The 13,451-nt window shown below is 35.9% G+C and overlaps 3 protein-coding genes across 3 annotated transcripts in view; 2 read left to right on the plus strand and 1 right to left on the minus strand.

Moving 5' to 3' along the window:
* fntb (farnesyltransferase, CAAX box, subunit beta) overlaps positions 1-13,157 on the plus strand; it is a 23,768-nt gene extending 10,611 nt beyond the window's left edge. Inside the window, 9 exon segments of the mRNA NM_001002128.1 lie at positions 235-326; positions 2,890-3,036; positions 3,123-3,206; positions 3,476-3,562; positions 8,019-8,148; positions 8,506-8,638; positions 10,715-10,826; positions 12,499-12,613; positions 12,704-13,157. Of these exon segments, the coding sequence (NP_001002128.1) occupies positions 235-326; positions 2,890-3,036; positions 3,123-3,206; positions 3,476-3,562; positions 8,019-8,148; positions 8,506-8,638; positions 10,715-10,826; positions 12,499-12,613; positions 12,704-12,826 (1,023 nt within the window). The 3' untranslated portion in view covers positions 12,827-13,157.
* The window catches only part of LOC147839360 (uncharacterized), a 963,858-nt gene that overhangs the window by 423,785 nt on the left and 526,622 nt on the right, over positions 1-13,451 (plus strand). The gene's annotated exons all lie outside the window — the stretch shown is intronic.
* Positions 1-13,451, minus strand: part of rab15 (RAB15, member RAS oncogene family) — a 48,214-nt gene that overhangs the window by 31,686 nt on the left and 3,077 nt on the right. The window lies entirely within an intron of this gene.

The following is a 13,451-nucleotide window of genomic DNA, read 5'->3' on the forward strand; positions in this document are numbered from 1 at the left end:
GAAAATCATATTTTGAATGCATTATGTCTACACTCAAAACAAACGTACAGTCATTATCAACAGCCCTGTACTTTTTAACACCATGTAATGCATTACTTGTACATGAGGGCAGGTGGTTGAGAACACTATGCTCCTAGTTTTAGTGTATTTGTATGAGAACATCATGTTCCAGTGCGGTTCAGTGTGTGTGAATGCTGGTAATGGCTGCTGAATCTGCATGTTGTCTGGCTTCAGTGTTTGGATGCCAGCCGGCCTTGGCTCTGCTATTGGATCCTGCACAGTCTGGAGCTGCTCGAGGAGCCTGTGCCGGCAGCAGTTGCGTCAGAGTGAGTAGCTGTCTTTTCTATGAACATTTCACTGTCTGTGTAAAACGTGGGCAGGTGGTCAGGTCCCCTTAACAGTTGCTGTTCTGGTCATAATGTGACCACTGACCACTACAGATAAAGTCAAAGTTAAGTAAGGTTATCACGCAGATGCATTCTTTTCCCATCAGAACCATGCCAAGGTTGGATATAGCTGCTATGGTGAAACCTTTTGTGTCTAAAGTCATCTTTACACAGCCAATTTAAGGCAGCCCTAAAGCAGGTCTGTGTCTGCTCAGAATTTTACACAATGCAGCATAAAAATGCTGGGTCTCACCTCAACCCCTAGAGTCAAAGGCAACAAAACGCTGTGTTTTGATTCAGTGTAAATGAAACCGTGCTACTCTAAGCAGCATTGTTGTCATGACAACCCAATGGACACCTTTCAGTTTGAGCCAAAAACTCATATCCTACTATACAAGTAGGCTACATTGGTTTTAGCTACCATTATTTAAAAAAAAATCTATGATTAAGGCAAATAACTGGTCAAATAAAAAAATAAAAAACGCTCATTTATAATAACAGAGGAAGGAAAAAAGCTAATTAAGAGGACCACTAAGGCTTTTGGATTGACAAAAAAAGTGTTACTGAGGTGTGAAGTTCTATACGTTCTATAGTTTCTGTATAATTTCTTAATGTGCTATTGTTATACTATTTCAAAGGTTTCAGATTTAGTTGTGGAGATCTCCTCTACAGGATTTAGTATTCTCATTGTATACATTTCTGCATCACCACTTTTCACAGTGTCTGAAAACGTTTGTGCAGGAAGCAAGACTGACACTTTGAATGACTTTGTTTTGGAAGAAAATAAATCAATTTATTGTGCACCTAACCGCACTAAACCACACTCCTACATCATGTTGTGGTGGGCCTCAAAATCACTGGGATTTGGATCCTATTTTAACCTCAGTAAATTTTCTAAAATTTTCTCAGTAAATTTTTTAAAATTCTTGTGTTTATATACATAGGTGCCCATTAAAGTGCCCCTAATATGTACTGTATCAGTTATTATTACACAGCCAACTGGAATACCTGATTCTGATTAGTCAGTCAAGATATTCCAAGGTATGTCATTCCTTGATAACAACAACTGAAGCGAACAAAACAGTGCTCATCTGGGTACTTTAAATCATCTTGACTGTCAGTGGATTCATTCACCTTCATATTTAAATGGTTGTTTGTCACATTGCTGTTGTCCCCAGCTTATGACTGAATAAAGCATAGGTTTGAACATGCTCCATTCAGTCATTTTTGTTTCTGTCAGCTTTGCCTTTAATTAAAAAATCTATAAACTATTGCGGCCCAGAACAAAATTTTGTATTATTTTTAGATTTTGTGGAAAGTAGCTGTGTAATAAGTGGGATAACATAGAATAAAGATTAAAAAATACCATAAAGCCGTTCATGTTATTTCAATCCCCTGAGACCTATGTTTATTTTTGGAACCCAAATTAAGAAATTTTAGATGAAAAATGAAAGCTCCCTCATCCTCCATAGACCACAATGGTCCAGAGACTTTCAGAGTCTAAAAAAATAACCAAAAACACTGTAAATATTTCATGTGACTTCAGTGGGTCAACTGTAATCATACTAAACTCCAAGAACACACTTGTGCACTGAAAAAGAAGGTATTCCAGTTGGAAAAAAAGGTATTCCAGTTGGAATTTCAGATGAACCACTGAAGTCACATGGAATGATTTTAGCTTGGTTGAATCGGATTAAAGATCGTTTTCAGTCTTGGTGCAGTTGTTTGGGCAGGTTTGAATGAAGCAGTCGCACTTTAATGCGGACCAAAAGAACTCCTTGAAAAGGTGGTCTCGGTACGCTTTCAAACGAACCCTGGAGTGGTTCATTTGTGGTGAGAACATGATCCCAACTAAAACAGACCCAACAGCAAATGTATCATTTGTTGCTCTTGTTCTGGACCAAATGAATCGAGCCACAGATGTGAAAGCACCCTAAAACTCTTTTAACATTTCTGGACCATTGCTGTCTAAGGAGTAATGAGAGAGCTCTTAGAATTCATCTAAAATATCCTAATTTGTGTGCTGAAGATAAACAAAGATCTCAGGGGATTGAAAAAAGTGAGAGTAGGTAATTAATAACAGAATTTTCTTTGTTGGGTTAATTAACTCTATGCTATCACATTTAAATGCTGTAGATCAGTGGTTCTCAATTTTTTTTCCATCAAGTACCACCTCAGAAAAAAATTGTCTCTCCAAGTACCACCAAAATGTGCAGTATTGAAATACAGTGGCGTAGTAGGCTCAGTAAAGCAGCTACAACTCTGCACAGTTAAAAAACGTGGCAGATTACCTCAGAAATATAGGCTATATGTCATATACGGCATATTATATACATCATTTTTGATAAATTTTGAAATATATGTAGCATGTACATGACATATTTCATTTCTCCGCGTACTACTAGAAGGAAGCCTGCGTACCACTAGTGGTACACGTACAACAGTTTGAGAACCACTGCTGTAGATGTTAATTTACGCTACAATAAATATGGTGGTCTTCCAGCGTATGCCAGTTCTTGGCCAGATGTCAGGCCCCGACAGGTGGTTTTGGTGGAGGCCCGGGTCAACAGGCTCATCTGGCTCCCACCTATGCAGCTGTCAACGCGCTCTGCATCCTGGGCACGGAGGAGGCCTACAATGTCATCAACAGGTTTCATGTTTGCTTTGTATTATCACCTGTTTACCTCCAGGTGTTGCGTTGATCATATTGCCTCAACAGCTCGTTTTGTTTGTCAGAGAGACGCTCCTGGACTTCCTGTATTCAGTGAAGCAGCCAGATGGCTCTTTTGTGATGCATATCGGTGGAGAGGTGGACGTCAGGTGAGTTTAGCATAGTCTGAAGGATCTTCACAACAGCCATACATCTCTTATTTCCCTGTGTTTTGATGGTACCATGAAAGGCATTTTTCAAGAGTGACCTTTTACTGAGAGATTAGTGCCAGAAAGATTCATCATGTTCACCACAGGGCAACAATAAACAAAGAAAAGTCACTTTGAGAAGCAATTGGTTTCCACAGGCTTTCAATCTTACAGTAATAAGTGGTTATCAAGATGAATAGGTGGTGATTGTTGTGTGTCTGATCTGATAGGAGTGCATATTGTGCGGCTTCTGTGGCTTCACTCACAAATATCATCGCTCCCACCCTGTTTGATGGGACGCACAATTGGATTATCAGGTGAATTGTTCACATTTGCTTTAAAACTTGCAAATTCTGTTAGAATTAGATCATTTTTTTACTATTGTATGCAGTTTACCTGTAGTGTTCATATTTTTATTTCTTGCATACATTTTTTCAGCATTAATTGTATGTGATTTTGTAACTTTTATCATTACATTACATTTATTTTAATATTGTTTTGATTTATTTTTATTATGGATGCTCCGATCAGGATTTTTGCAGCAGATACTAAGTGCTGATTCCTTGTCATGGTGATCAGCCAATACTAAGTACCAATTCTGATGCTTTAAACTTTAGAAAATAAAATAAAATTATTTTTTAAAATAAATTTTTTTTAAAAAGCTTTAGAATGGATTAAGCACATTTTCTCTAGAATTATGATACTTAAGTGGAGATCTTAACTTACCTAAGAGAATAAATGAATGATGTTGTATGAAATCCCTTTTAAAATGTCTCTTAAAATAATTTAGTGTGGACATATCATGGTCAGGAGCAGCTTTACAGAAAATAGTAGATAAAACAGATTTTTAAAAATTGGTAAGAAAAATGACTAATAAAGCATTTTAGAAACATTGCAAATGATGGGAGAAGAATTCAACATGTTTCAATCAAGAAAACATTTGGAGTGTATATGTTAAAATGCACACCTATGAATACCTATTTGTTTTTTTGTAATAAGTATATTAAAAAGTATATTTTTAAATATTCAAGTAAAAAATATAATTTAAAAAATATATATTTTTCAGCCAGGTTTTAGTGAACTTGCAATAGTCAAAAACACAGAACATCACCAAGCCTCTCGCAATCTGTTAAACAACACCTGCGATCAATTCATGAGATCAGCCAGATTGGCGAATAACGATCAAATCATAAAATGTGATTATTGGTCGATACCGATCTCTGGCCGATAAATAGGAGCATCCCTAATTTATTTATTTTTTGCTAAGTTTTTCAGTATTTCAACCTAAAGTATTCTAACTCATTATTGGATGAATAACCATATATACAGGGTCCCACACTTCTTTAAAGTACTTAAAAGTATTTCAGACCAATAGATTCAAGGCCTGGAAAGTACTTAAAAACTAACATCAGTCCATGCTTTAATTCACTTTGAAAATAAATGTATGGTTTTATTGCATCAATTGTCTAAAACAGCACGAAAATAAACTAAGAAATACATAAATTTAAATCTTGTGCAATAACACTAACACACATTTTATTAATGTTTGACAAACCATATTCAAACATTACCAGTGTGTAATTCAACTTATTTTATTTACAATTTTTTAAACAGGAATATTTAAAACGATTAAACTTTTTAAAAAGTACTACATTTTTAGAGCAAGTATTAAATGTAAGTAAATTCTAAATACATTAAGGACTTTGAGGTGCTACAAATGTCGGGGTATGAATGACAAAGGTGCTTGATTTAAAATTGATGGTAGGGTTGGGTCCACAGAAGATGCTAATGTCCATCGCCGATAGACATCATGATGCTGAGCTTTCATTGCGATCCTAATTTTAGTGAAAACCTCAGATACTGTTGGTTGGTTGCTGTTGGTTGTGCACCTTTTTACCAACCAAGTTTGTTGACGTAATTATAAGAACACGGATCCAGGGGTGATAGCGTTCCGGCACCACGCCGGATTTCCGGCGTACTGTGGCTGCGGGGAAAAAAAAATCAGGTTCACGGATATTGATCTGTCAGAATTCACTCACTGCTGAAAGCGCCGGACTGGTTTTTATTAAGTGCCATTTTGTGTGCTCGTGAATCATCTTTTGAGTGTAGACGCCATGTAAATAAAAGATTGTGTAATTTAGAGAGCTTTATAAATTATAACGGATCTTTGTGAGGTCTATATGAACTAAGATTAATGATGCTTTTTAGTGATAATAAGAGGAGCGTGCTTTGCACTTTCCAGGCTATAATCCATTCAGAATTTGTATGAAACTTTCGTTTTCGGCACATATACGCTGATATGTTTTGGGAATGACATCTGCATATTTACGCTGGGTTTATTCTCGAAATAACGGTGAAGAAATATACGGGACAAAAATATATTTCCCCCTTCTCCTTAAACAACTTAGTGTTTCAGCTATAAAATAGTTCAGTTTTGTATGTAGCCTAATGGCAAAGTGTTTATATTTAGTTTCGTTTTTTATTCAGCTTATTTAAAACGTTTGGAGCATTTTTTATTCGTTAAAAATAAGTTTTTTTTTTTTTTTTTTTTTAATGAACAGCGCCCAGCGGAAGACCATCATTGTCTGTTTGATCAGTTTGCCTTCTCAGATCATCACGACTTGCCTAAAATAAAAGATATAAAACAGTTCAAGTATAAAACAATGGTAGCTTAAACGTTAAAGAATGTGTGCTATTAGGCGCATAGTTTGCTTATAAAAAGCTTGCAGGACATCGAGGCGCCAGAGCAATCACTTGCATTTTTTCAGTGGGAGCAATTTAAAGTTATGCGTCATTTTTGCTCACAAAGTACGAGTAATGCATCAAAAAACGTTACAGCGTTTTTATAAAATAAAGAAAACCAAAATTATGCGCTTTCTGTCGTCTGGTTTTTGAACAGGAGCGCTTAACAAAATGAAGCAAAATGTATATGCCTCACAGACATAATAAATATATTTATAGAAAGCTTTAAATTATTACTTAACGAAATAAAACAAATCGAAAACAAAAAAACTCCATGTAATCCGTAAAGATGAATTTAACTCTAAAGGCGAGTCCAAGAGGAGATTGCCAGTCAGCATCTGCGACACTGACTCAGAATAAGTTTATTAATAAATAATTAAGATATGTCCTTACTCTTTCCTCGACACATTCATTGTTATTTGTTTTTGCCGGTGCTTGGGGCGAGTTTTAGCTTATTGTGTGCGCTTGAACGCGGATTCACAGTAGCAGTTTTGACATGGAGTGACACGACATCTGACGTACAGATGACACTGGCACATGCCACTGAGTGTAGTGATACTTCCGGTGGCACGTCCGGTTTTCCACTGTCATGTGTCACTCGCTAGTGGCATGTGTAGTGACCTGTGTCACTCAGAGTGTCGCGCTGCATGTCACTGCAGTGACATCGACACCCGGCGAAGCTTATGACATTAATTAACACGAGCAAAACCATATTTAATCATTACGCGACTTTTAACCTAATTTATCGCGTCGCAAGTTAGTTTATTTGCTGAGCTACTCCACGATGTTTTAATTTAAACGCATTTATTTTATGTATTCATAGTCATACTTCCGTACGTAATATAGTCATTTGACAGTACATGTCAGTCAAATGTATTGTGGCATGCTTATGTATGGGAGGGGTTACACTTATCTGTTGTACTGTATATTATTGCATCCTGGCAGTTCCTTTGTTCCCTACAATATGGACTTCTCTGTTTTTAATTCATTCATTTATTTTATTATTTAACTTATTTTCATTTTAAGGTATTTTAAATAATATCCTTTAAAAAGTTATAATAAAATGCATGTTGAAAACTCATAACATATATGCATGTAAGATAACAGGTGTCATTTGCCTAATGATTTTTAAATATTAAAGCAAAGAGACTTATAAGATTAATGTGCTTATAACGTGCTTATACTGACACCTACTGGCACATGTCACAAGATCACTGACACTGGCATGTGTCACTGAAATTACTGGCATACATAAGCATGCCACAATAAATTTGACTGACATGTACTGTCAAATGACTATATTACGTACGGAAGTATGACTACGAATACATAAAATAAATGCGTTTAAATTAAAACATCAGCAAGGAAAAAAAGTTCAGGCTCAGGAATTTTTCCACTATCAGCCCTGCGGATCACTCTGCCTATGCATGCCAGAGTCCCGTTGAAAAAGTGATTGACAGTTGGTCATTTGTGTGTAACTTATCTTTATTTATGATTTGATTATGGGTAAAACAAAGACCATGCGGGTCAGGTAGTTGAAACGAACTTATTAACAAATAAGTAATTTGTTATGGATTAATTAATTATATTAAATATATAATTAATTATATATTAATTCATAAATAATTAATTCACTGGTGCCTTTAATGACGATAACATTGTCCATCTTATGTTTCACATTAGACATCGAACAATGCCAAATTGGTCGACATCGCCCAGCCCTAAGTACGGGTGCTTTAAAAGGTCATCAAAAATCCTTAAATCTGCTATTTGTGAAAGCATGGAAACCCTGTTTATAGGAACATCATAGACATTGAATAAAATATCATTTGAATTTAATTATTTATACTCATGAAAGTTCAATAGTCGTATAAAACTGCCAGAAACACTCCAGGGTTTGAGTATGACAATGAGTATTTCAATGAGTGCCATATCAAAGTTTAACAGTTTGTTGACAAAGAAAGGTTTCCAATTTTTCTGATCACTAAATGCATTACAATTATATGTATTTTTCTCTCCTCTGGCCTTCAGCTGTCAGAACTGGGAGGGTGGTTTAGGTGGAGTACCGGGACTTGAAGCACACGGTGGATACACATTCTGTGGCACCGCTGCCCTCGTCATACTAGGCAAAGAACATATGCTGGATCTTAAAGCCTTGTTAGTAAGTCCTTTGTCTTGCCTTGTTTTCACCTTCTATTTAACCTGACTCATCCTGTCCATTAGAGAGAATAAACTGAAGTTTATGAAACGCGTTAAAGGTCAGTCACGTGTTTCCTGAAGCGTCTCATTACTGGTTCCTCAGGGACACTAAACATGCTTGAAAAATCATCATCATCATCTGTGTGGAGCAATGTTGTGGATGCTTAGATCAGCAGACTTCGACATGAAGGGATTTTACAGTCCCAGTGCACAGGCGGATTTGTCTTAACGATAAGACAGCAGCTCTAATGATCTTCCAATGCTGATACTTGTAAACCTGTAAATTAGAGGATTTTCTCTTCTTTTTTTCCTTCATTAGCGCTGGGTAACTAGCAGACAAATGCGTTTTGAAGGCGGATTTCAAGGCCGCTGTAACAAGCTGGTGGATGGGTGTTACTCCTTCTGGCAAGCAGGGCTATTACCATTACTCCACAGGGCTCTTTTTAAAGAAGGTGAGCAGTCTAACTGAAGCATTTGAAGCCTTTACAGGGTTAGTTCACCAAAAATGATAATTCTGTCATTAATTGCCCACCTTCATGTCGTTTCAATCCTCTAAGACCTTAGATAATCTTCTAAACAGAAGTTAAGATATTTTCAATGAACTCCGAGAGCCTTCTGACCCTGTTGTGAGTCATTCATTGTCCAGAAAAGGAACCAAAAACATTTTCAAAACATTCCCTGTGACTTCAGTGTTGCAACTGTGATCAATCGCAAAAAAAAAAATAAAATCTACTAAAAAATGACTTGTTTGCTGATGTCTCCCATGTTAGATCCATCCTAGGGCATTTACTACAGGCAATACAAAGCTTGTGTGTTGCTATCTCAAATAGTAATGTGTCATACAACAGTATTCTTGTAGCTTTGTATGGTTACAGTTGGACCACTGAAGTCACATGGAATATTTTGGCAATGTTTTTGGTTCCTTTTTTGGACTCTTAAAGAGTCTGATAGAGGATAAGAGAGCTCCCAGATTTCATCTAAAATATCTTAATTTGTGTTCTGAAGAAGGCCTCGGCATAGGAACAACATGAGGGTGAGTAATTTATAAATTAATACGATTAACTAACTACTGTTTTCAGCTTTTTTAAGGATTTTTTTAGTGATAATATTTTGGTAAATGTCATTGATATATTTTACACTAAAATCACCAGCTGGTGAGAGCAAGCCGGTAATATTGACTGATTTACTGAATTCAAGAAAACGATTTGTTCTAAATAGCAGATTTGTTTAAAAAAGAAAGTCAATGAATTATCAGCTCACTTGATTTGTTCGAAAACAGATTATTTAATGAACAAAGCACCACACTTGAGTATGTTTACATGGACACCAATAATCCAATTTTAATATGATTAAGACGATCAAGACTCTATCATTTAAACAGCATTTAATTTTTTTAAATTAAATTTATCTTTTATAATTTAATCTGACAAAAATTAATCAAACTAAACAGAAATTGAATTAAGGCATGCAGATTTTAGTCGCATTATTAAAGTGCTGTACAGACATGTAAACACTTTCATCAATTTCGATTTTTGATGCATTTTGCGACAGGACAGTCAATACGCACATGGGTGTTTGACACTATTCTCTGCACCTACCAAGTCAGTGACTGATCATAGACATCCTGAAATGCAGAGGGGGTTTTTTCCTATAAGGCATGTGGTACCAATTTTCATTAAAACAACACTCTTCCAGCAGTTCATACTCTCATCCAGTATCTCAGTAATGTTCCTGAATAAAAGTGAAAGTGCCAAACTGCAGTTACGACAACAAATCAATGTGGAGAGCGTGGTGACACAATGATGTTAATAGAATTATGTGCTATAACATTAAAAAGGGATCATGAAAAGGATCATTTAAAAAGCAACCCACATAAACACCTTAATCATATTACTGTCTTATTCAGATTAAGGCAACTCATTTGATTACTGATGTCCATGTAAACATAGTCACTGGTACAAAAATTGAGCTCTGGCTTTCTTTGAAATCTTTTCACTGGCAAAACCGAATATCTAAAATGTAATAGACTTGACAGGTTCTAGTTTGTTGATCTTTTCCATAAAATGAAGCTGCTCTCTGGTTTCTGGGAAATTACTTTTATTATATCACATTATTTTAATAGGTTTCATAACTAAATATTTTTAGGCTCTCAAGACATGTGCTTTCCCTTTGTGATGATAGCGACACACTCTCTTACCACATTATTGTAGATGTAAAAATTGTACACTCCATTCCCAAGCCATGTTTAAAATAGCACAGGAGTATTATTTTTTGTCTTGATGGCCACCATAGCGGATGGACAAGTGTTATAGTGTTTGTCCATTTACAAGTCTTGTTGTCGTACAGTCTGGCAATAACGACACTTTGTGATAGCTTTGATGGTGCCTGCATGTTCATATACTCCGAATACCAACACGCATAATGGACTTTCTAATTTTCATAGTTTAAACCCAACAAGTACGTAAAGCAATTATGGTCTAGTGTTGGATTTAATAAATGAATCGATTCAAATATTGATGTCTATATAGGAGACTCAACGCTGAGTGTGAGTAGCTGGATGTTTGAGAGAAAAGCCCTGCAGGAATACATCCTCCTCTGCTGCCAGAATCCTGGTGGAGGCCTTCTGGACAAACCGGGCAAGTGAGTACTGCGCTTACAGTATACACACACAAAAATGCATGAATACTGTATGCTTACAGTCACCAGTAATGTCATGATGCAGTGATTCTTTAAACCTCAAGTCTATTGCCTGTTCAATATTTATTCAAACACTTCATATATTTTCCAGTTGTTTGTGATTTGATGAATATATATTAGGAAAAATATCCTCTATATGTGGTCAGCCTGGACCACAAAACCAGTCCCAAGGGTCAGTTTGGAAATGTCTATTAGGTGTGATGTTTGGATTGGACAATATATGGTCAAGATACAAGTATTTGAAAACCAAAACTATTTGAACGTCTGGATTTCAGCTGGTCTGGTTTGTTAGCGTCACCACAGAGATGTGAACACTCACACTCACAGCCATAGGTTCATCTAAGCACTTTTTTTCACAGTGCGTGAAACTGAAAGTAAAACTATGATTACGATTTGCAGTCGCAACCACCACGAAAATGTATGGCACAATATACTTAATAATAACTGCCAAATGACCTTTGCTTAAATGCACAATTTAGACACACATTAGGTGGTGCTTCTGATGTTCTGTGACCAGAGTTGTTTAATCTCAAGCCCTGTTATACATACGCAGTGTGTTACAAGCAGAGTATCATTTGCTGAAATTGTTCAATAGTTTTAGGACATCTTTGAATTTAAGATTGATCCACTTCAAGTGTTGATACCTTATTTATGGACTATTGTCTATTATTGGACTATTTTTTTATTGTGGTTTTTATTAATTATATTATAGTTCATAGAAAAAAAAAACAATCAGCAAAAATTTGTATTTGAAGAATTGGAAGCGGTCAACAAAATTGCAATCAGTACACTAAAATTTTTGGCATAAAATAAAAATGTATAATTCTGATTCGTACAACATATTTTTTGCAATTCCCACAAATGTACGTGTTCCTCATGAGAAATCAAAAAATTGTATAGAGACTGACTAGGCAAGGTGTTTTTTCATGCACCAGTCATTGATTGATATTTTATTTTACATGCCAGCTTATTTCAGACAAATGTTCCCAGAAGGCACGTAGCAGTGGGTTCTGACCAGAAAAAAACTCGAATGGAAATTTGTGTTTGTCTTGGTCACATTAAGGGCTGTTTGTTACTGGGCTTTAATCTGTTATCTCCAATTGTGCTATTTGGCAAATAGGACTGAAAATACATGTTCTTTAAACATTGTTAATTCACTTTGAGACAACTGTGATGTTTATTTTTTATCATGGTTATTATTATTAATTATAATTAGAAAAAAACAATCAGTAATAATCTGTATGTGAAGAATTGGAATTGGTTAAGAAAATTGCAATCGGTGCATCTCATATTTTTGGCATAAAATAAAAATTTATAATTTTGACTTTTTTTATTGCAATTCCCACAAACGTATGTGTGCCACATGAGACTGGTTTTGTGGTTCAGGATCACGTATATTTTAAACATCAAAATATTGTATAGTCTGAGCATGGCAGTTGAAAGTATTTGAATGAGTTTCTTTTTAACTATAGTTCTCAAACCAAAACTGTACTTTTTTTAATGCATTTTCTCATTTGAATGTAGAAAGAAAAAAAGTTGCCTTGGGATTTTGTCTTTTTACTAACTTTAAAGCTGAACCAGACTTTCCTAACAGCTCATCGTTGATTCCCCACAGGTCTAGAGATTTCTACCACACAAGCTACTGTCTGAGCGGACTCTCTGTAGCACAGCATTTCGGAAACAAAGACCTTCACAATGAGTTGATCCTTGGTCGAGATGAGAACAAACTGGTAAGACATCCTTACAATACATTTGAACCCATTTGCGTTGAGTATAAAGTATTATCACTCGTAAATATTCTCATACTTCTTCTCCTTCAGGCACCAACTCATCCGGTTTACAACATCTGCCCAGAGAAGGTTGCCCGTGCCGTTGAGTATTTCCACCGGTTACCCGTCCCAATTCCGACAGGAGCTACCGCAAGTGCGATGGACCAGTCATAGACTATCTATTTTTCAACTGTAAACATATTGGGGGATTTGGGCTAGCTTGAACTGTGCAGAGGAATCTTCTGTAAATGCTGTAGCCAAATGTCCTTTGCTGGTGTGTACAGCGTCTACAGATGGAGAAACACTCTGAGGCCTGATCTGCTGCTGCTTCAGCATGAGGTTATGGGTTTTAGCCAGGATAAACAGTAGAGACTGACTAGGTAAGGTGTTTTTTCATGCACCAGTCATTGATTGATATTTTATTGCACATGCCAGCTTATTTTGGGCAAAATGTTCCCAGAGTGTACGTGGCAGTGGGTTCTGGACAGAAATAAAGACTTGGATGGAAATTTGTTTTATTTCTTGGTCAGGGCTGTCTATTATTGGGCTTTCATCTATTATTCTAATTAATCAGTGAAATTTGACAAATATGACTGAAAATAAAATGGTAACTGCAAACTGTAGTTTGGGGGGTACAACAAACTCTCAGCTATAAGTAGTGTTTACTTTATGTAATGTTTGGCTTTTAATTAGGGGTGTGCGATTTTTATTTATTTTTTACAACATTTAAAAATTAGTCTTTTTATCTTAGTTGGTTTAGGCCTGTCCTAGATGAACCAATATGACACTAAATCAAAAG

This window comes from Danio rerio, chromosome 20, assembly GCF_052040795.2.
Source record: "Danio rerio strain M-AB ecotype USA chromosome 20, GRCz13ab, whole genome shotgun sequence".
Lineage (NCBI taxonomy): Eukaryota > Metazoa > Chordata > Actinopteri > Cypriniformes > Danionidae > Danio > Danio rerio.